Genomic DNA, 23,938 nt, shown 5'->3' with positions numbered 1-23,938 from the left:
CAGTACATTAAAAAAAGCTGTGATTTCTAATCCCCAGATACATATCAAGGAAATGGAGCCAAAGCAGTAATGTCCCAAATAAATTTAATGAGACTTTCATGCCAGGTCCATATCTAGCACTTCTCAAGTAGAAGCGGTCAGTAGGTGGAAGACGCCTGGATGTATTGTACAGAGAGAGAAATGATGTTACCCTTTAGTTATATGACAGAAAATGATGCACATCTGCCAGCCCGAAACTATACTAGGAAGCAGCTATATCACTGATACAGAAGACTTGTGGCAAATGTTTTTGCAGAGAAAAAACAGGCTGAGTCGTTAAAGATGTCAACATTCTGTATTTGTTAGATCCAGGAGTGAAGCACAAGCCACGAATCCTGGAGACGGCATGTAAGACACACACATGCTGCCAAATGCCTGCTGGCCACTACCACAGGTGTTCTGCTTCAAAATATGGATGGTACATATTATAAAAATATTTCACTTCAGTAGTCATTAACATAATTTGCATCGCTGCCAAGGAAGCATTGAGTTGCAAGAGGCTTTTTCTCCCCTCAGTGTCACAAGTACAAAAGCCCCAATGAGGCAAATCTGAGTTGAAGCACACATAAATGGAGAATCACCATTTACTGCTAGAAAAAGAAGGAAACAACCTTCTCCAAACCCACTACTGGACCACAATGAAACACAAATCATCAGATTCTTTCTGGCTTTGAGGTAAAGGTCTTTGTCCCCTGCTGCCTCCAAATCCTTCTGCACGTTAAATTTTGCTTTGCTGATTCTTGTTTTCTCTGAAATGAGCAGATCACTGCTCATTCACTGGGAATAATACAGAATACTAATGAGAGTTTTGGAATAAGAAAACTGTGGGTACTGACAAACTTGCAAAAAGGGCAGAGCAGTGTAAAACAGCCGTGCTCACTGTCTGTGCCAGTTCCATTGGGCCTTAGTGGTTTAAATAGAGAGGCTTGTGCATATATTTGACATTATCCTTTAGTATAGGGTGTCCAACTGGCATGGGAATTTTGCACCATTTAGGGCCCCTCTTCCAGATGGGCTTTGCAGATCTAATGGACCAGCGGGTCAGATACCTATCAAAACAGAAAACAGACACATTTCAGTTTGAGACTAATCACTGAGAAAATCACAGAATCACAGAATGGTTGAGGTTGGAAGGGACCTCTGGAGATCATCTAGTCCAACCCCCCTGCTCAAGCAGGGTCACCTAGAACACATTGCACAGGATTGCATCCAGGCGGGTTTTGAATATCTCCAGAGAAGGAGACTCCACAACCTCCCTGGGCAACCTGTTCCAGTGCTCTGTCACCCTCACAGTGAAAAAGTATTTCCTCATGTTCAGATGGAACTGTCTGTGTTTCAGTTTGTGTCCATTGCCTCGCGTCCTGTTGCTGGGCACCACTGAAAAGAGTCTGGTCCCATCCTCTCGACACCCTCCCTTCAGATACTTGTACACGTTAATAAGATCTTCTCTCAGCCTTCTCTTCTCTAGGCTAAACAGGCCCAGCTCTCTCAGCCTTTCCTCATAAGAGAGATGCTCCAGTCCCCTAATCATCTTTGTAGCCCTTCGCTGGACTTGCTCCAGTAGTGCCACATCCCTCTTGTACTGGAGAGCCCAGAACTGGATGCAGTACTCCAGATGGGGCCTCACCAGGGCTGAGTAGAGGGGGAGAATCACCTCCCTCGACCTGCTGGCAACACTCTTTTTAATGCACCCCAGGATACCATTGGCCTTCTTGGCCACAAGGGCACACTGCTGTCTCATGCTTAACTTGGTGTCCACCAGCACTCCCAGGTCCTTCTCCGCAGAGCTGAAATGTTTTGACTTAAGCAGAATAGCCACTCTAGCCTTTGCTTCTCCACATTGCATCTTTCTAAAAGGAGGCAATGACCATGGACAAAGCTCCCTCAGTTCAGAAGGGACCACTGAAAAGAATTTTTTTCGTTCTGAAACTTCTAAGCTGCACCGCTGGCACCTGCCATGAGTTCCAGTATCATGAAACAAATGAGGGGCAGTCTCCGGGCTGCTGGCAAGTTGTCCATCTGTAGCTAAACTGGAGTGCCAAATCCCTTCATTGCATCTAGCTCCAAGTCTGAATCCATCAAACATCCATATTCTTGGGAGGTGTCATTTCAACAGCTGGCCTGAATAAAGTAAGTCAGTTACAAAGGCTAGGCTCAGTATAAAATAAACTCTATAAAGGGATTCATTTCTTTCCAGTGGATAAGCAAATTTTTCTTCTGTATGAGATGGGTTTCTGGTCTAGTCATGTATTTTCATATGCCCAAATTTGCTTTATTATTTCTGTACAACACTATTCCAGCTTGCTGGTGCAGGAAGTCACAACCTGCAAATGTAAGAGGTACTAAAATGGAATGATCACAACTGCAAATCCCTGTGAAGAGCAACGTCTGGCAAATGGCCTTTGTTTTTTACCACCTGAAGTTTTAGGCCTGGCTTTGCAAATAGGCAGGGGATCTCAGATCCTGAATCAGTTACTGGAAATCTTACCCTCTGGCTGGGTGGCCTGGAGTTTTGTTAGTCTTTAAATCTTTTGCTAACAGTACAGAGAGAATAGAGGCCCTTAGAGAAAGAGGAGTCTTTTCAGACAATAAAGATCCAAAATAAAACCCTCGCGTAATCTGCACAAACAATACTTCAACAAATTAGAATTTGGAACAGACTGATAAACTTTGTCCAGCGATGTTTGCATGCCTCTGTTGAGTAATACCATAGTCTTAATGTAACCTCAATCTGTCATCCTCTCCCCACAAAGCTTTGTTACCTTTTATTTGCATCATGCAAATTTGAGCTATTAAGAACTTTGAACAGAGACCATGTAATGCATTGTTCAAAGGCACCTGGCACATGCTTGAGATCTGCAAAGAAAGCTCATGATGCCAGGCAGCTACAGTCTACATAACAGTAGCACACTTTCCTAGCACTTTTCTTCTTCAGCAATCTTGAACAATACGAATTGAAAAATGAACCACACTTGGAGGTTCCTGCTACTGAAATTAAGCCACTTATATTTTGCACACAAATAGATTGTAGCTTTTGCTTTGAGGAGTTTAAGATAGTCGCAATACCTAGAAGTAACAGCAGGAGAGATATGGGAGAGAGAATGGAACAAGATCCATCATATGCATGCATTAAATTAGTCCCTTTTGACCTTTAATGTTATGATAGTGCATTAGTGGAATCCCTTACATAACAACATTAGGACAGGAAGTAAGAGAGACTCCAGTCTCTAATTTCAAATGCAAGGGGAGTTCAGAGATACCAAAAGCAGTTCCCTAGTTTGGAATCTGGCAAAGAACCAAAGTAAGGCAGCTTCCCTTGGGAGATGTTTAGGGGTATTTGACAGGCACATGGGCATAGGCCCTTCTTTTTACATTTCCCTTACAGTAGGTGGAGGTCTGTAGTGTGAGTTTTGATATTGCAAGACTAAAGTTACAGTGGAGGAGGACAAAAATTCAAAATTGTTTTAATGCATCAGTGTGCCAAGTGCAGTTCTGGTCACGTGACCAAATGCTTACGGGAAAGTGCTCCCATGATAATAAATGATCTCACCAGGAGAGAAGTGAATGTGTGAATGTGAGATACGCATCAATGCTATGTGCAGGTTTAGACAGACAGTGGCTTTTTAAGAAACCCCTCTATTTCTGTGCGGGGGCTGGAAGTGCACACCCAAATTCTGCATAGGAAGGAGGATTTAGTAATGGCCTGATTTTAAAGCTTTTGTTATTTCTCTTTTGAGCAGGTCTAATCCAGCCCTCTGGTCCAGGCTTTTGGCTTCCTTTGGGGACTGCAGGCTGGGGCTTTTCATTGTTAGCTGAAACAGACATTTGGACGCTTTCCCTTCCTGAAGCACATTTGCTTTTAGTGTTTTTAATACTTGCTTTGTCCCAACCTCAAACTTTCAAACTTGTCCTATTTTGTTTGCTGCTTTTTTTTTTTTAACCTTGATTCAGCAATGGCAAAAGCCTGGGAGCAGTCAGTCTACAAAGTTCCTTTTCCTTTTTGACTAACCCCAGTTCCTACTGTTTCACAGAACAATTTTTTTCTTCCTGAGAGTAAAAACAATCCACCAAACTCACATACAAAAGCTTCAAAACACGTTGCCTAACGCAAGACTTTTTGGAAAACTGCTGTCCATGTAAGGTTGTGTTTTGCAAATTTGTTACACCCTTTTCTAGCCAAGTCACCCAACAATGCATTGAATCCAGCCACCTAGTTTGTCTTGCGGAGCTTTTACAAGGGCCTACAAACACACACTGGCAGATGGTTTGAATTTTCTCAACCAGCTGAGGGCTGTCAGGACAGAGCCTCCACACAGATCCCAAATGCACCCAGTCTGCAGTCTCGTAACCTGTTATCTCAGTGCACAGAGCCCTCCTTCTGGACAAAGAGGGTCAGAACTGCTAATCTTGGGGAGCAGCAACTCACCTCGAGGCCCTGCTTGCCCCCTCAAGTAGGATCCCAGGCAACAGCCAGAACCCCTAGACTCCAGTTGCACAGTTGAGAAGTATGGTTAAGGCATATGCAGATAGTCCTGTAGTCTCCATCACCAGTGTTTGTGATGGTGTGAAGAGGTAATGAGCAAAGCTACTTCCAGTCCTGATGGGAAATGGCACGACATAAAAGGCATGGAAACCGGTGCAGTTGGTCACCTGCAGTCATTGTAATCACCTAAAATCTCTGTGGTAGTTGGAGGTCAGGTTCCAGGGATTTATCCAGTAAGCAGGAGTGCTCCAAAGCACTTCCCACTGCTTCCCAGCAGCTAGAGACTGCTGCTTAACACATAGGAAGAAGCAGAGGGCTTCCATATACTGGGGTAAAGGAAAGTACTCACACATGGGGCAGTTGCGTCCTGCGTGCAGGATGGCAGAGGCCATCTTGGTGGAGTCTGAGGCTGAATTTCTAAACCCTTGCTGAACTTTTTCAATCTGGCTTGTTTGGATTAAGAGCGAAAGGCAGAGGGCTACAGACTGTGCAGGAAGCACTCGATCAAAGTGTTGGCAAGACTGTCTCCTCCCTGCCACCTCCCTTCCCAGGATGCCTTTTGGCTTTGCTCACCTGCAGGCTCTCTGGTTCTTTGCTTTTGAATTCACATGCTATGCACAGCACAGTTTTCATGCAATGAGAGAAACTGCATGCTGCTAGAGTGAAACATGACAGCAGTGAAACCAGATTCTGCTCCAAGGGACTAAGGTGTCCACAGAGCCTGAGAACTTTATAATTCATGAGGAGTTCATATGGAACCAGCCTCCTCCCTAACACATGGCAACTTCAGTTCAAGAAATGGAGGAGGGAATAACTTGGATATTACCTGTGCCAATTTCTGTTCTGCCAGGAAGAAGCTGATAATGAAGTAGCAGCTGAGCACTCAAAATCATGTACTGCATAATCTGCAGCACCTCTTGCTGACAGAGCCTAGGCTCAGGGAGCCTGAGACATCCCTCAGTCCTTTTGATTTAACCAATATTTTGGACCTACCAAAACAGAACAAGTGCTATATTCACATTAAAAAAGCCTCCAGATGCTGGCCTGAACTCAGTGGCTGTTCAGACAGAGAATTAGTCCACACTATCCATCCAACATCCTCCATGCTGGAAAGAAAACTGTTGAGCTATTCAGGTTTCCAGTCCTGAAAGCAAGGAGAGAAGTTTGATCTGCAGCTGTGCTTAACAGCTTCCCAAATGGTTCCGGTGTGTGGTAGACTCTGAAATCTGAGAACAGTCAGTCACTCTGCATGGTGCTGGTGAAATCCCTGAGAACTTCCTCAGCCTTACAGGCTAGTGAAAATACTTTGTTGCTGCAGCACTTAACTGGAATGTGCCAGGCAGGAGCACAAACAGAGGCAAAACTAAGAAATAATGTCAGGAACTTATGAAAGGGAAAACTCAGGCTGAGGATGAGGGAACAATTCTTGGCTGCATGACAAATTTGCTTGTGGAATCATCCCTCAGAAACAGGGAAGACCTAGCCTAGGCCAAACACAAAGAAATGAACCATAGGGAGTAATTCTGCATTGACAGGGAACAAACCTGAATGGTTTTCCATGTCCAAGTTCTGCAGACAGATGTTATGGAAGAGAGGGGGAAAGAAGGTAGAAAAAATAGCTTACGGAGTATGTGGGTACTCTAATGGCCATATTTCTGCAAAAGAGCCATAGCCAGTAAAGCAGTTAGCAGACGGCATTCACAAGCTATCACTGTAAAAAACAAATCAGGCATAAAGCAAAAAGGCAAAGAACTAAAGCCCAAGAAATGAGAAATACTGTGGTAGGTGTCACCTGGGCAGCGTCCAGACTACAGTGGGGAGACCAGACCAGGGAGCTGCGGAGTGCTTCCCAGTTTATTTCTGACCACAAGCTTTTCTCACACATCTCCTATCTCCCCCATGACCAGAGCTTGGCTCACCTGACATTTCACTTTCATATTGTACCTTCTTCTGCAGTTCTCAAACTCCTTTTCTATGTTACATTACATCCTGGATAGATGATCGCATACTGTGCTGGAAAGTTTCATGACTAAGAACAAGTCAGGATCTGCAGGCCACTATTTACCAATGCAAAGCAGGGAAATTCTTACCTCTCTGCAGGTATAGGTGTGTATAGGAAAAAGTGTTTGAAGTTCATACAATGGAGACAATACAACCACTTCAGAAAGCAGAGCAGAAATTCCACTTTTTGGAAAACAACATTGAGTAATCACCATAAAAGCATTTTCTGGAGGGGCAGAGCAGGCAAGGGGGTTCTGGGTGATATAGCCACCCTTTGTATTGCTAGATCAACTGCAGGGCAGCACCCCAGATGCTTGTTAAATCAAGACAGTTTGCTGATAGTTCCAGGTGGTGGCATGTTACTTTTTAATCTCAGCTAGGTGATAACCACTGCATGTCAGACACCTTGTTTTGGAAGCAGGCTTGATTCAGACAGGGTGAACACGACATGGGCCAAATGTCCTAGCCAAGATAGCCACAAGTGAAGCCAAGTAAAAACTGAGGAGCAGCTTCTCTGATGCTCCCAAAGCATTAACACAGCTCCTCAGCGCTTCTTTATGTACTTCCTTAGCACCTTTGTCCAGGAACACAGCTGGTCTGTGTGTCAGGAGGAAAGAACAGATGCCTTAAGAACAAAGATAACCTGTTGGGTAATTTGTGCTACTGGCTGTTGTGTTATGGAGAAGGTCCTGAGCTGGGTAGCACCTCATTTCAGGGCAGAGACAAAGCAGAAGTCTTTCATCAGACTGGTCTATTCCTCCTTCAGCAGCAGATGAAGCTGCTCTGAGCAATACTGATGCAACCCTGCAAGAAGCTTGGTCAGAGCGAGCATCAACTAGAACTTTGCGGGAATGGAGAGACACAAAAGGAATTGCTCTCCAAATGAAGCAATCTGACAGACTTCTGCCAGCCAGGGGTTGAGGCTCTGAATCCACAGTGTCTAGAAACTATATGTAGAGCTCAGGTCTACATTGTAGCCAAGGTGCTGAGCTCTGACTCCTGCTTCAAGTTACACTCCCCACAATGAATCTCCTTCACCCTCAGGTGCTGTGAGTTAAATCTGTCCCTAAGATTATCTTAGGCTCCCATCTTGGCTCTGTCACTCTAGCAGCTGAAGGTGTAGTCTAATATCAAGAGCCCTAATACCAGGAAAACATTCTTCAGCTCCATGCAAGATTTTCTGTCCCCAGATGATGGGAACTCTCACAGAAATATGTGGGGCAACATCCAGAGCAGACTAACTTCTCAAAAGTCCCTCAAATAAAAAAGTGAAAGATTTCTAAATTCAGAGCAAAGGGTTAGACAACAGATTGCTTATCTCCCAGTCCAGGGGAGCAATTAGAAAAATTTCAGAGCAGAAGGGGTGAGCACACAGAAGTACAGGCAAGACTCTGAGAGACATGCTGTCCTTTAGCAGGGCAAAGATCTTATTGTCACAGTCTGAGACAGACTATACTCCTTTACAGGGCTCTGCCTATTCTTTTCATCTTGCACCAGACTTCCTATTTTAGGACAGTATAGCAGGAACCTTGTGTCTTCTATATGCAAAGCTCTCTTCCATGTGCAATGCAAGCCCTGATGGCAAGAGAATGAAGGCAGATGAGTGAGAGGGAGAGACAGCAAGAATGGAGCACATGTGATGGGGAATGGACTAAATTTTCAGTGTACTGGATGCTACTAGCCACCTGTGAGAATTATCCATCTCAGTTTGCAGCCCTGATACCAATTTGTTTCCACTTCTCTTCTCTGGCCTGTTGCCTCATGACTACTTTCTTTTGGTCAAGAAGAGTCAGACTCCTACAGAGCCCAGCAACTGATGCCTCTTTTGCCAGTGCAAGCATCACTGCAGAGTAATGGGCAAGCTGCTGTGCCAGGGTTTCTGTTTCTTTCATGGACCAGGTTAAAAACCCCCTCAGGCAGCTCGTGGCAACTCAATAGCTCCAGCATGCTACAGCAGGGATTTTTTGGAGGTGGGGGAAAGCAGGGGAGGAGAATGTATTTCAGCACCACATGCACAGTAAATCCACTGGTGGAGCAAGTAAAAAGTCATGACTGCAGGCAGAGCTGGAGAGCACAAGGGCTGGTAAAACTGATGCTAAGGAGTGTACAGTTGCTGTGTTCCTGCTTTGGAAGAGCTTTAACCAGTGGCCCAAAAAGTGTGCTCTCATGTAACTGCATATTATAGGGCACCTGAGTGACTCCCCATTGGGGTTCCCAGGGCTACAACAGCAGTGCTAAAAGGCACTATCATCTCTCATATAAACAGAGCTAAGAGGACTAAAGCAGCCAATAGTCATCCCAAGGAGAGCCGAAGCTCAGGGATTTGGAAAATACATCACTTAACTGTGCAATATAGTCCTTGCTGTGATAGGCTCCTTGCAGAGCCTTTTGATCCCTTCACGCACTGGCACTTAGAAACCCAGTAGAAAAAAAATGCAGTGAAGGGACACGCTCAGTTAGGTTGAAAGTGCTGCTATTACACCAGAGAGGCTTTGAGGATGACCTGGTCAAGTTCTTACAGCACTGAAAAAGGCAGCTTGTTCCACTCAAAGTCCCAGCCCAATCCTGCCCCTGCCCTCCCCTGCCAGCTCACTGTTGCCTTTGGCAGCACCACAGACTGAGTGCTTCCCAAATTAGTATGGACTTACAGAAGGTTTTAGAAACAAGTACAGAGGCAAAGAGAAGGTAAACACGGACAAATCATTTACGCAGGAAATTTGTGGTGAGAGTTCTGGTTTCATTCCCAAAATAAGTACTGGTTGAGTGTCTTCTGCATGTGGATACCCTTCAGTCCTGTGAGGGCCACCTTGCCCCATCAGGCTGGAGGAAGGAAGCAAGGAAGGATCAGGGGAACGTTCCTGAAGTACCCCTGCACTCCCTCCTGGCTCCAGGACTCACTCGAGCAGTTTCATCCCCACCACCACCAAAACTCCCAGTCTGACTTCTTGATCCCATTCCTCGTCTCCATCCAGATCTTTTTCTCAACTCTGCCCCCCTCCCAGTTGTTATGTTCCCTTGCTGGGAGGAAAGAAAAAAAAAGGGTGGTGTGGAGAGGGACTAGCAATACACTAGGGAGGACTTGAATACTTATCTCTGAACTTGATTTTAGAGGTACAGCACACCTACTTGCACGTAGAATGTATCTAGAAGTCTCCATGCTTTGTTCTCACATGGAACAATTTATAGAAGTTGGGGCAAGAGACCTGGAGTCCTGGTGTGATTCCAGTATGATACAGGATTTGCCATTTCCTGTCCCAACCTGCTGTGCAGGGTTGCTATGTGAATGCTAACTAGATACGGTGCTCCACCCCACAGCTGCTAGATAGACACAGTGACTAAGAATCCCAAAGACTTTTAAGATACAGGAATGAGAAGGTTTTCAGAGCTGAAATATCTGATGGCCACAGGGCTGCATCAAATGCAGAGTCCTCTAATTTGATCCTCACTGATATCCGGTGCGCAGCCTGCCAGCATCTCGGGGACATTTCCAAGGGCTTCTCTCAAATCTCAACTGCAGAGAGTCAGACCTGAAACGCAGGAGTCTCCGGCTGCCCTGAGCCCTGCAACCTAAGCTCTCCCAGCAACAGGCCCGTGGCCTCTGGTAACCCCTCAGCTCGCTAATGCAGGTTCATAAACTGCTCTGACATCCCCATGGAAACAGAGTGTGAGGTCATAAACAGGGGATTAGCACCTCCTAACACTGAGCAAAGCGCAGGAGGCGACAGGAGGCTTTCAGTTCGCCCACCAAAGGCCAGGGGCCACTCAGCCCCGGGAGGGGGAAGAGAGCTTGTTGCACAGGAAGGGCAGGCTGAGGGTGAATTACTAAGCGCAGTCGGGGAAATGGGGATGGGGCAGAGAGCGAAACAGGCTTGTGACAGGCTCTTTGTGGCTGCTCATCCCCCAGCTCAGGGCTGGTACCCATCCTGGGCACCCTTCTGTGCTACCTGCTGTGGGGGAGGTGAGACTCCATCACTGGGGCATCCTTCTGTGACAGCCCTACTAGTGATGAGGAGGCCAGTGCAGCTGAGGAAGAGTAGGCATAAGCTAACATGTGCGGCAGTTTCAGCTCTCTGTGGATGGATGGTTTGAATGAGATGTGGTTTGTCCTTGAAACACTGACAAGAGAACATAGTGGCAGATAGTCCTTCTCCAAAATACTGTATGTACACCTTATGAGCCCTGTAGCCTGAGGCTTGCTCTACCCAGTTACAAGGAACTGCTTTTCCTTTTCCAGACTAATCCCGAGCAAAGAGAGGTTGAAAGACAAGACTATTCACCTGTTGAGCTTGGGTTTCTTGGGAATATGCCCTTCAGGAAGCAGAGGCCTGTGGTTTGGCAACAAACCTGAGACAGAAAAAGAAAGGTGTGAGAAGATTTTGCAGTGCCTCCTTGCCGCCGCAGCATCCAGAAATCACATTACACCTCTGCCTCATAAGCCAGGCAACTCAGACCCCCACTGGGACAGCACAGCAGAAACTGAAGTGCAGCAGAAGCAGTACCTTTTCTTTAGTCAGTGGTGAACCTGCACCCCAGCCAGAGAGAAGCTAGGACATTCTGCTAGATATACTGTGTTTGAGAAGTAATATGCAACCAAAGGCACAACCACTTGGGCTCACTGAAGAGGCTTTTAAAGAGCACATAGGGCATTGGTGTCTAGTCAGATTCCATATTCAGGATGAAAATATGACTACTAAAATTCTCAGTTGATTTAACTTGGATTCAACTCAGGTACCAGATCGGTACGATATGCAGACTAGGTCAGTCTGGGACCCACTCCCAGGATAAAGCAAAGAGATCTTCATATGGCAGAGGGTAGACAGGCACATGTTATTAATGGGGTAGAAGGTCAAGCTTGTGCTAAAGCAAATCATTTCAGAAGCTGATACTTAATCATTAGTTATTTCAAACTGAGTCACTTCCCACATGTTTCTGCAACAGTAGGCTTCTCTGCAGGGATAAATGTCTGCTTCTAAAGCAGAAGAGAAGACACAGAAAGGAGAACAAGTAGTTCCTGGTCCACTTTCCTGTCCCAGCACTTGGTGCATAATGAGTTTGCTGAGTGACTGGACAATGAAATCTCACTTATACTAATGGGGTGGGAGACCCTCTCAAAGGGTTCTATTGGTACCCCCAGTACGGAGTTTGCCTGAGGAAGTGGCTAGGTACCTGCTCGGTGAGCCATCTGCACGCAGACTGCAATCTTCTTGTGCTCCTCCAGACAGAGGCCTGTGATCTTCCGTGGCAGCATTCCTCCATCAGAACGGATGAACTGACTCAACAGCAAGACATCCTGAGGGATCAAGAGAAGGGCAAACCCATCAGTGCTACAGCTACTTTAACTACTGTGATTCTTAGGTGTCATGCTGACCCTCAAGCTGTGTACAGAACTCAAAACAAACCAAAACAAAACAATAATCCCTTCCTACGCCTTTTGGCTGCAGCTTGACAACAAGTGGCTTTCGCTTGCCATCACTCTGCCTGACAGCTTAGCTCAGTTAGGTCACTCAGATGGTCTGAGTCTTCCCCTGACTTCACTAGTGTAAACACATTATGTCAGCTGCAAGCTCTGCTACTTCACTGTCCCTTGCTCCAAGATTCTATCCAAGATAAACTGTGTCCTAGGTACTCAGGCACAGTTACACAAGATCTACAGATGGATAGTGTTTATGTAACTTGAAATACCATCACAGCTGCTATCCTAAAGGTCACAGATATGTTAGATCACCTCTGTCCCTTTCCTTGCTCTCTCAGAGCAGGCCTGTTCCCTGCTATCTATTCTTCAGTCTTTTATCCAGTTTCTCATGGTGGAACTTCCCTTGTATCTCTCTGGAGGGGTGGAGAGCAGGGAAACACTCCAAGATCTCATAGGAAGAAGCTTTTCATAAGGAAAGAACTGCGCTGTGACGGGAAAGACCTAATAGAATAAATTGTTGTCTTCAGTCCTTTGATTGTGTGTGCATTAGGTGGGGCTGTTAAAGCCATGCTGGATGAAAGGCGCACTCAGAGCATGCTGAGGGTTCGGCTGGGATTCGAGGATCATTTAGATTACACTGCTGTTGACCTTTCAGATTAAGAGCTCTAGAAGCATAAAGCATTCTTAATAAAAACAAAATTTAAGGGATCTCTAGGATCAGATAATATCAAAGGGCTAGTATGACAAATTTTTAAACGCAGCAGAACAGCTGTTAGAGAGGGTACCATTAACCACATAGTGAAACAGCCCGACATTCAAATACGTGCTTTCCATTTCCGCACACGGCACTGCTGCTGATGCACCCCTCATACCAACCTAGGCAGGTCCCCTTGATATGCTGACATCAGCATAAATTGGCCCAAAGGGCCTCTGGAGACACCGTGCTTGTTTTTCCCCATCTGTTGGCAGACTTGCTGCTGGTTGAAAGTTTATTTCTCTGCTCCTGTTGTAAACATTTTCATAGCTGGTGTAGCTGGACCACGCAGAAGCTGCTCACAGGCTGGAAGGAACCTGCCTGCAGGCACCCCCACAGCATGAGAGAATTCAAGCCAGGTATGTCAGTTCTTAACACCCCTCTGGTCTGGGGCAACACGTGAGAAGAAAGAGTACTTAAGGCTTTTCACTATGGGTGACCCTGACTCTGCCTGCTGTTGGCAAACCTGCTCCCATCCCCTATCTATTCTCTTTCACAAGGAGGTCCCTGGAGCATGCCTAGCTTCATTTACTACCCTTGTAAAGGCAAACAATCACAAGTTGATATAAAATGAACATCCAGAAAACCCAGCCATCTAGGATTTATACATCCATCCCTACAGCACAAGACAAGCTCAGCTCTGAAGTGGGCCACAGGAATTCAGCATGGCTTTCTGATAATGACTGATTCTGACAGACGCTGTCATGCAAGTGCTGTATCAGAATTTAGAGGGGTTTTCCAATCCCATCCTCACTAGCATCATCATCACATGCAATTTCCCTCTTCCCTTATCTGGCTTCCGTTTTACTGCTGCTTGTCTAAAATTAGTATGTTCTGGCTGATTTTCGGATCCAGCTCCTTTGAAAACACAACAGATTAGGCAACTTCTTGCTGATACGAAATGCCTGATCAACCACCACACAGAGTGATGTTGTATCCAAAGAACAAGAACAGCACAGTCAGGCAACTAGCAGCGAGCTCCTGAGAGGACATCTATGGGTAAAAGGGAAGTGAAGTGTCCCCAGCCCAGTTAATGCATGGCCTTGCCAATGAGAACAGTAACCAGGGAACCAGTTAGTGCCAGCTGCGTTGGTGGAAACTGGACCGAGGCCAGCCAAGTGGTCCAAGGGCACTGACTTTCGGCCACTCCTGAAATGCGCTGGATTAGATCCAGGAAACCGGAGCAAGACTCAGTCCGATGTTTTTCCATCTTTAGCCATCCCGTTCTCCAGATCAACAGCTCAATTTGCCATTTAGCACAAACATCTCACTTCACTAGTGAGAAAGGGCTGTTCAGTTCCAAGTGCCTAGAAGGAGAAAAACTTTCTAAACTTTTCTATTAGCCTGCGGTATTCCTCTGTGGGGAAGAGGAAAGAGGGAACTGATGGCAAGTTTGAGGCTGTTCCAATCTTTGCAGCCATGAAAGTCTAAGTAGGCCACTGGCTCTTGTGGAGTGCCTAGGGTTTGTGTGGTCCAAGTACTTTCTTGTATTACCACCACACCTCATGGAGTCACAGGGTTGCTATCAAGTGTTTCCATGCAAAGGGGGGAGGTGGGAAGCAAAGGGAGATACTCTCTTTTTCTCCCCCTGAAAAAAAAAAAAAAAAAAAAATCAGGAAAATCCACTCTCTATTACCAACTCTGACCAACAGCTCACCAGCTGACCAACTTCTCTTGAGTGACAGTCATTTCTTAACTGAGTCATCTATGTCCCGGCTGCTGCAGCTCCAAATTAACGCTTATGCTGTTTGGCTTAAAATGCTGCACACTGGACAGAAGGTTTGTCCGTTTCTGAAGATCCCCACAGTTAACATGCCAGGTGCCTCTCCCAGAATACTTGCACAGATGCATCTTACCACAGGGAGAAGGCAGACAGGTATAGCCAACTTTGTGGGGCAGCTGGGGAGGGAAGCAAGCATGTAGAACAGTCTGAGGGGGAAAAAAAAAAAAAAAAAAGTCTGGCAAGTTCACATGGTGCCGTCATGTTCCATGAAATTCACATTTTGTGCTAGTGGACAGCCAAGCCTGTAACCACGGATTTGCTTTAATCACTTGACGGCTCCCAAGAGGCTGGACCCAGAATCCCACCCCTGTAATCTGCAGCATTTGATGAAAACAACTTGGATTGAATTAATCTAGGGCTAATAGGCAAAACTTGCAGTTTGGTTTCCCCTATTTACTGTCAAAGAAAGATGACATTTACTGCCTACTCAGACTAATGATGTTTGAAGTGGGATAAGGGGGGAAAAAGGAAAAACAAGTTTAGCCTTCACCTCTAAAAGGGCTGGATAAACTAGATAAACAAAACACTATGTGCAGCACATTCTTGTGAATGGATGGCAACTGAAATGCAGACACATAGTATCTGCAGTCACTTTGAAACCCAAGATCCTTGACTGGTTACATGCCTTCCATTAAAACCGTCATTTACCCCAAGAAAGAAGTATTCTGTCTGTGTAATCAAACTAGTACTGGGCTGTACCAGACAAGTCTGTCAGTCATTATTTCAAGTTACATAAGAATCTGCTTTCTTCACCCTCCCTTACTCCTGGGAGCTGTACACCAGTCTCCAGGCATTTCATAACAGGATTGCAGGTTCCAATCCAGTTTTACATCCTGACAACGACCAACATCTTTTTTAATCTCCAATGGATACTAGATGGCTAAGAAAAATCAACAGAGGTCTCAGTTTCAGTGGATAGACATACCCAAGCCATAAACAATGGCAATTTGTACCATGGGCTTCTTTATTCTGAGCCTCAGTAGAGACTAAAGACTGAACTGGCAATGACAACTGCTGCCCTCCACACCAGAGCTGAGGCAGGCTGGAATCATGACCTGCTAGTGCTCACAATGCCTGTTCAGTTGATTGATAACTTGGGAGACATTGGTTCCCCAGTTCTCTGACAGCTAAAGTAACTCATTATGCCACTACTTTAGACTGTGCTAGTTGTACATGACAAAAGGAAAGTCCTATGAGGTCATATTACCCAGCTCCCTCAGGGGCTAATTCAACACTTCCCTTTTCATAGGGCTTTATTCTGTCCAATTATAAGCATCCCAAGCAAAAAAGCTCACACTTTCCTTTCTATGCAACTACCTGATCTCAGATTATCAAATTATAAATCTCAAAGGAACCACCGTGATCCATTTACTCTAATCTCTTATCAAACAGATTATGCTGTATGAATGAGGATATATCCTTAAGAAAAATAGCTGTTCTCAATTTAAAGACTTTTAGGCCAATTACAACCACTGGTGAGTAAATTGTGTCACTGTTTAATTACCGACAGAGTTAAATGTCTGCACTTTACTATTTGAGCATTTCAAGATTCTGCTACTCATCACTGCTGCAGCAAAGAAAAACAGCAGAGATGGCTTTTGTGCAGAAAAGGGGAGAATTTTATTCACTTTAACATCTCAAAGCCTGAAAACGCATGACTGGTACAAAGCATTCACACACATAAGAGACTTATTCAAGTAGAGGAAGCAAGCTGCTCCAGAAATGAAGTTTCTCCTAATTCCCATCAGCCCCAGGGAGGAATGCTTCTAAATACTGAGGTAGGAACCTTCCACAGTTTTGATTTACCAGTTCACGCTGCTCTCTCTAGCTTTTTGTCCCAGTTGTCCTCTGCTCTGAAGCAAGAGTAGTGGATATGTACATAATCAAGATGTATATACATTCAAAATTGACACGACAGCCAGGAAGGACACGTTCCTAGCTTATCTCTCAAGAACAGAATTTGTTAGGAACAATTTCAACTCAACAATGATTCTCAGGATTCTGGCTGAAGGATCTCTCCTAGTGTTTAGTTTTCTCTTGCTTCCCTAATGAGCTGTAGAAATCAAGATCTAAAAACCAAACTGAACTTCGCTTTGGAAGAAAATGCATAATCTTAGTTCACTGTACAAACACACCTAAGGCTCATGCTTCACATTCTCTGTTGGGACTAACAACCTACTTCTAACCCTGGAATTCGGGCTCTACAACACAAAGTATTTGCCTAAAACCACTTCTTTTGTTCTCAACAGCCCTGTTATCCCTATCTGCAGCAGAGTCCTCTACCACAGACAGCAGTAGAATGTGAGTTTTGGTATTAAATTTCAAAATGAATCCAATCCCATTGCTCATTTCATCCCTGGGTATCAGTTTATAGTTTTTCTGGGGTTAACATACAACTCATGGAATGCTTGCTGGAGATCTGTGGAGAGCTAGCTGGTTTAATGATGCTGTTGACTCCTTGCGTTTAAAAGTCACATGAAACTAAATTAACCTTAGAAAAGTATTTTCCAGTGTAAGTGACTAATCTGTTTTGACCACCACCAAGTTCAACAATCATGAAAGAGGAAAGAATCTCTTGCAAGAAGTCCCTGCATTCAAATACGGGCAGCGCAAAACAAATTTGAATATGGTTTTGTATTATTTTCTTTACCTTAATGGTATTTGTCATTTATTCTGATTTATTATCCCATGCAAATTCAGTATATTTTTAGCTTTCCCACTTTTTTGTGAAAACCAGACCAGGGAACACCAAGCACTTTTCCCCACTATCTTTTTCATTGTTCAGTATCGTATCCAGCCTTAGTTTGAATCATTGACAACACTCAGATCCTAGACAACTTCATTTCTGCAACACAGGCTTTGAAAGACACTGATCTGATATTTCATTTAGATCTCATATCTGTTGTTTCATCTGCCTGGAGTAATTTTAAATATTTTGTCTGGCACTAGTTTCGTACTCAAGTTATTCGTAACTCATGAGTCATAAGTAATCCTATCCAGCAGGTTATTTGTGGTTATTCCTATTCAATACTGTTGTACTAAGAGATTGTCCACATTTAATTTACCAAGTGGTAATCATCCAAATCATTCCGTTTCCTCTCTCAACTGTTCAGTACTTCACTTGCTATTTTTAAAGAACTTGGTAATTCCTTAAATTTTTTTCAGGCTTTAAAAAAATCCTGCAAGTGAAGTAATATATTTGTTAATTAATTTCCTTAAAGTTCTGAGGTCTACAGCCAGTCTAGGCCTGCTGGCCTGTATCTAATTCAATGCTTAAGTTACTTCTGTACCTGTTTTTTCTCTTGTTTTGCAGTAGTCATTCGTAATATTGCCATTACTATCTAATTATTCAAACATAACTTTTCTCTCTTTTGTGTTTGTGTTAGGACTGCATGTGAACAGCTTAGCCATTCTGCAGCCAACCTGGCTTTTAGTCCGCCTCTCCTCTCATTAGCGGACTTTCTTTCTCACAAGTATTTCTTTTCCTCCAAATGTATTTGTATCTGTATCCCCCTAATCCCATTGGCATTAACTTATTCTGCATTTTTTTTTGCCTTATCTTAGTAACAGCATGTTCCTGTCTGGTTTTCTTCCTTTCCACTTCCAGCACTGTGTTTTCAGCTTGCAAGGGGGGCACTTCGTCCTTTTTTAAACTTTGTGTTTGAATGACCTCTTGTAAAGCTACATTCTACATCTTCTATCTCACTCTCCTTATTCAAAAGTGCTCTTGACTGCTGTGCTTTTGTTTTAATGCATTAAAGGATTTTCCTGACATCTTCCACATTTAGTGTTAACAATTGTCTTGTTAGTTAATAAACTTCTCATTAGTAATTCCTGCAAAACGCTTCAATCAAATCAAATCTATTTTTCCTTTGCTGAGAGGGATGAAAACATATTGCCAAAAGGGATGCAAACATGTATGGTTTCCTTCATATCCATCAAAAGCTTTAAAAGGGATGTAAATAGTTACTGCCTTAGTAGACAATGACCTAATGAGAAGCTGCAGTGCTTCAAGACTTACAATGGACCTAGTCAGGTCTTTTGGCCTCTCTGGAGTTAGAAGAGGCTTGAATCAGTTGACTAAATGTTGTTTTCCAACTGGAAACTGCTAGAACTGAAGGGCAGCTGGGCACATTGGAGATATACCTGGCCATCTGATCTGAGGAAGCCATATAAGGGGCATGCACATAACTGCAAGCCTCCTATTTGGTATGAGCTCCTCCTCCTTTCTCTCTAAAGGGATCACTCCAGGAAAAAATCTGGAAAAGACTATAGAGAGAAAATTGTCATTTCCAGGATGAACCAAAGGAGTCTGAATGCCATCTACCAAACTGAACAGTTACTATGTAGGAAGCTCTTGTTACATCCAAGAGAAATGGAGATGGGGTTAACTACCTTTACTAAGCTCAGCAAAACAAGAAAGCGGCAGGTTGTACAGTATGAAGATCTGACAGTAGTATTTAACTAGTTATGGGGATGGGGAAACTCTCCGTCATCACACTTACCACATAATCGTACTTATGCTTCAGGTTCCAGCGACAGATGGGACACTGGCCGGAGGGGTTAGGAGGAGCTGGCACCTCAGCATCCTCTATAATTCTCCCTTCAATCTAAGAAACAATTCAGAGGATAAAATGATCAAGCAAAGATTCCACAGTTTAGACCTCTGCATGCATCTGTGACTTGAGGAATACTTTTCATCAAGTCCACAACACACTGATCAGTATTGCACAGATGTTAAGGGGACAGTATCTGCATTATACAGCTCACTCAAATACGCATAGATCAAGCTCTTTGTATGTCCACAGACTATGGGTAAAAGAAACAAACCCAAAGGACACAGAAGACCCATTTGGTAGGTTCTGATATACATTTCTTTAAATCTAATCTAGTTCACAATTAGTGTGAAGCACTTGCAACATTTGCCTGAATTCCATTTATTGCAGTAGTCATTCAGACCACAATGTCTTGAAATTGTAGCAACTCTTTAGCCAAAAGCCTTAAAAGTGTGCTGAGAATATGAGAATGTCACTGAGTAGCAGATGCATGCTATAGGCCAAAATACACAGGGGCTTTCTAGACTATAAATCACCAATAGGGAAAAATCTGAGCAAAAGTCAAATTGAAGAAAGGCCTGTTAGAAGATGTTTGTAGAGATTTCATTTTAATACACCAATATTTTATCCAGTTTAATTCTCTGAAAAATTCCTTTGCTTTTAGGAGATTATTTTACAATCATTTCTATATCACTGCAAAGTGGTGACATCTAGCACTCAGTTTTCTTAAAAGTAACATGCAAAGAAATCTAGAAGGTGTGTGTGGGAAGAACTTTAGAGATTTGTTTTCTAAATGTAGAAGCATTAAGAATATTAAGTCTATATATGTGTGTGCATGTCTTTTTTGAGAACTTATGAATAGAAGCAAGAACCCTCTCAACTTACAGCTTAATAGAGAGAAAAGGCAATCAAATTCAGCCAGCTTTTCTCCAGAATATTTTGGGAGTTTGAAATGGTCAAATTAAGATTAAGAAACAGATTTTGAACACCAACTGTCAGCCTCACATAGTGCAAGAAAGCTCTTGAGAGGCAGGAAAGCACAGGTATAGAACAGAATGTGGAAACACTATGCCAAAGATCTTCCATTATGCCAGGGTTTTGCAGGAGGCAAAGATCTTTAAAATTCTAGCACAGACCCAGGTAAATCTGGATTAATAGATTTGTTTTGAGCAGCAAAAAGCTTAAAAGAAATCCTGGATATCTGATAGAAGTCTCCCACACTGTGGAGGAATGCCATGTTACTTTTAAGAAAAAAGTCTAACTGATTTAGACTGAACTGTCATGTTTTGCACCTGAAAACCTGGGAAAGGAGAAGCATTTTCCCTACGTGTGTATGGGACAGTGACATCCAGCTGAGCTGTCAAAACTGTTTTATACCATGGATCTGTCTCTTTCTTGTCTAGCGATGGCAAGAGGGAAGGTTATTTGTAGTTGAAGCATCTCAGTATGTCAGAAAAAAAAAGGGGGGGGGAATATTGTCAACTTTTAAGTAAGCCTTCTCCTCTCTCACCCCCCGTGAGACAGACAGTTTTACGAAAAGAAAAAAGTAACTATGAATATAAAATATAGGCTAGTATCTAATTTTTATTCATGGGTGAGGTTATTTTCTGGGAAGTCGGTGTATGGGGTTCCCTCAGGGTCTTGATCCTTGCCAGTTTGACTTGAGACTGTACTTTGAGTGCAATTGCATTTTGGGAATGAATAAAGATTCAATACGTATGTCAATATCAACTTTTCCTGAGATAAATTTCAGAGTACAGTTTTTGGTAATTATTTCCCAACTACTGAGGACTCTCATATTTTAAGTCACTCAGTTTTTATTCTTCTGTTAGAGAACTAAGAGGGAAACTACAGGAAAATAAGGGCTCTACATTCTGAGTATGCTGATGAAATCCAGATTTCCTTGAGATTCATTCATCTGGTTCATGTCAAACACTTCCTTCAATACTGATAAAAGCAAGAGCACATAGAATGATGAGGATTCAGAAAAGTCTGATGTAGTGTTGGTAGGATAAGTGACCAGAAGATATGCTGAGAAACATATCAGCCCTTTAGTTCATCAGTTCACACCATTTGTTCAAGATTTTCTCATCTAGGGGCACTGATGCATCCTAGATCGATGCTAGGATATTATACAGTAGAAATATCCAAATCTCCCCCCTCTTTCTACAACAGACCAAGGAGTTGAGAATTATTTTTCTAAAGGGTTTGGCTACTGCAATGTATACCTTTGTTACTTTGTGCCTAAACTAATGCACTGGGTCTTTGAGATTATAATTTATATCCCTTTTGAAACATGAACTGAGTGCAAAATACAGCAATCCACTATACCCATCCCTCTTCCCTCCCTAACCCTTTTATTATTTACAGGAAGACGCTTTTAGCAAAAAATGTATACTTTGCTAGGTTTGGCTAAAACAATTTTATGCTGTAAGCTCTTCTCTACGTATCTGGAAAAAGATTAGTACTTATGCACTTGAGAGGAAAAAGAGACTTCCCATCCTATCTACAGTCACTTCTTAAACTTACTTTTGTTGATAACCTAGAGATCTGGTTAGTTTCAGGGTTTTATTTTATATGATATACCTAAAATATAAATAACCTGCTCCATTCAGGTTTCAAAGACGACAATGTTCACTAATCTAAATATGGACAAGAAGGAAACTCAGACTTTCAATGGCATGCATGATCAGGTTTTGTCTGCGTTTCATTAGCAAGCAGAAACCCTGTTCCCTCTTCATTATTTACTTACAGACTATTTAATGCAGTGGTTTCTAGATAGTCTCAAACACTTCTTTCTCCACTCACCCCTTTGGTGTTTACACACTTCAAAATATCTGTATTGGTTGTTTCTAACTAAAATATTGATAATTCAGTATTAGCATATGTAATGTGAACACAATAATTCAATCCTCTTATTCCCCCACTAACTTCTATGCTTCTTCCAAAAACTACAAGTCTTTTGATAAAATACTACATATCAGATGGTGTTAATGAAGTAAATTTTAATTCTACTGCTTTAATTGTTTTATTTCCTGTCTTAAACTGTAGCTAAGAAGATGCTCTTCTTTATCAGTTACTTCAGAAATTCTACTGTATTTTCTGAAGCAGTTTTCTTCTAGGATTTAGGGCCTTGCTTTACTGATGCCCTTTCACTAAAGAAGAAATATGCTAGTGAATATGCTACTGAACACGTTATAAAATGCAAGCTTTGTATTACCTACAGTCACAAAGGCACAGATGCAATTCAATTTGATTAGCAAGTATAACACACATCAAAAAAAAGCAAGTGAAGCGTGTGGGGGGCACAGAACAATCCTGAAATAACACATGCTGTTGCCACACCAAGACGGAGGTGCAATGACAAAATTAGCAGGCAGACTTCCTTTGTATCTGCCTACACTAGTTAAAGGAGTGGCAACTGGCATCATCTCAGCCCTATAAAAGGTGCACACACCTGAAGAATTGCCACTTGTGTTTCAGCTACTGAACACCTTCAGTCAGGGCTACCAATTTCACCAACTGCGCGACAACACGACAGGTTTTGCACGCATAGGTGGTCCTGACGCAAGCTTTGGCTCATCCGATCCCGTCACCAGAAACGGGGGCGGGGGATGATCCACACATCTCGCTGCCTAACCATCCACCCGGGCACCTGCAGGCGTAACATAGGTTTTATTTTTGTTTTGCCTTTGCACCCTACGACTTCTTCCCGTTTGTCATCACCCTTTAGGGACCCCAGGAACGGAACCGGAGGCTTATATCTTTCTGAATGAAGAAAAAGCGACAGCACAGGCAACTGCTGGGGAAAGGCAGACTTACCGTGGTCGTGTTGCCTTCAGTCACTTCCACGACTGCAATTAAAAAAAGACAGAAAATAAAATTCACCCTGAGAAAAGCGATTTTTTTTTTTGAGAAGGGGATAGAAAAAAAAAATATTTTGAACCCAACTGCCTCCCCCAACGACCTCTCCCGCCTGCAAGGGGACGAGGCAAGGTAGCACGGCCCCAGGGCTGCCCCGCGCCCAAGAACCCTCCCCCCCAGCCCGGGCTCACCCTCCCGGAGGGCGCGGGCCGGCGGCGAGGCCCGGCCGTTTCCAACGAGGCCGGCGAACAACCGCCTCAACCCCCCACGCAGCAGGCTGGGCGCCGCCATCTTGGCGGCGGCGGCATCGTCACTTCCGCCTCCGGGGCAGCGCCGGCGGGAAGGCGGCCCGCCCTCACGGCGCCATTTTGTTGCGCGGCTCTTAGCTTGCCCTGGCGCCGTCACCGGGGGAGTGAGGAGGGAGGGTGGTTTGGGGCGAGCTGAGGCTATCCCCGTTGCCTTTCTGTGCCCAGCATATTCTCATTGGGCCTGCTTTTTTGCAGCTTTTTCACACTCGGGAATCTAGAGGCAGAGTGGCACTTGCTGCTATTTCAGTGCCCCCCTCCCCGTAGCTGAGGCTGCTGTCAGCCTGTGGCAGCTCCTTGTTATGGAGGCCTGAGCAATGCTTCTGGTGTTGCTCCTGAGTCTTTCCTGGCTCTGCAGCGGGAGAAGGAGCAAAGGGTGGTTTGGCTTAAGCTGCTTTGGGGGGAGGCTCCTCTGCCTGGATGAGTCCCATGCTGACTCAGGCTTCAGGGATAATTCAGGCCGGCTGCAGGGTGCAAGGAAGGGGCCTGTTTCAAATCTGCCCGTGTCAGATCTGCATGTGGCAGGGCTGTAGAGGTTCCTGCACGTTCTTGCACTGGCTCATGTAACTGAGCAGGCCAAAGTCTGAAGCAGTGTGCTGTCAAGCTGTATACATTACTCTAGCCCCCAGTTGCCCTAGTTTACAGGATTCCTGGTTTTGGATGAGTATCACTTGCCTTTGGCAGGTTTCGGGTGGTTGTAGTTTCCTGAGAGAGCATTTTTTCCATCATCTTTCTTAGCA

The 23,938-nt window shown here is 44.0% G+C and overlaps 1 protein-coding gene across 1 annotated transcript; it reads right to left on the bottom strand.

Moving 5' to 3' along the window:
• Positions 1–67: 67 nt before the first annotated feature.
• MRPS18A (mitochondrial ribosomal protein S18A) lies at positions 68–23,202 on the bottom strand. The gene is made up of 6 exons (XM_067293221.1): positions 23,085–23,202; positions 22,852–22,883; positions 18,979–19,083; positions 11,690–11,813; positions 10,801–10,867; positions 68–1,088 (listed from the first exon to the last, which is right to left on the bottom strand). Exons 1-6 carry the CDS (start codon positions 23,182–23,184, stop codon positions 944–946), a joined length of 573 nt encoding a protein of 190 aa, XP_067149322.1. The 5' UTR covers positions 23,185–23,202; the 3' UTR covers positions 68–943.
• Between the last annotated feature and the right edge of the window lie 736 nt (positions 23,203–23,938).

Source organism: Apteryx mantelli, chromosome 3 (assembly GCF_036417845.1).
Source record: "Apteryx mantelli isolate bAptMan1 chromosome 3, bAptMan1.hap1, whole genome shotgun sequence".
Classification (NCBI taxonomy): Eukaryota; Metazoa; Chordata; class Aves; order Apterygiformes; family Apterygidae; genus Apteryx; species Apteryx mantelli.
This window is presented reverse-complemented; position numbering and strand designations above follow the sequence as displayed.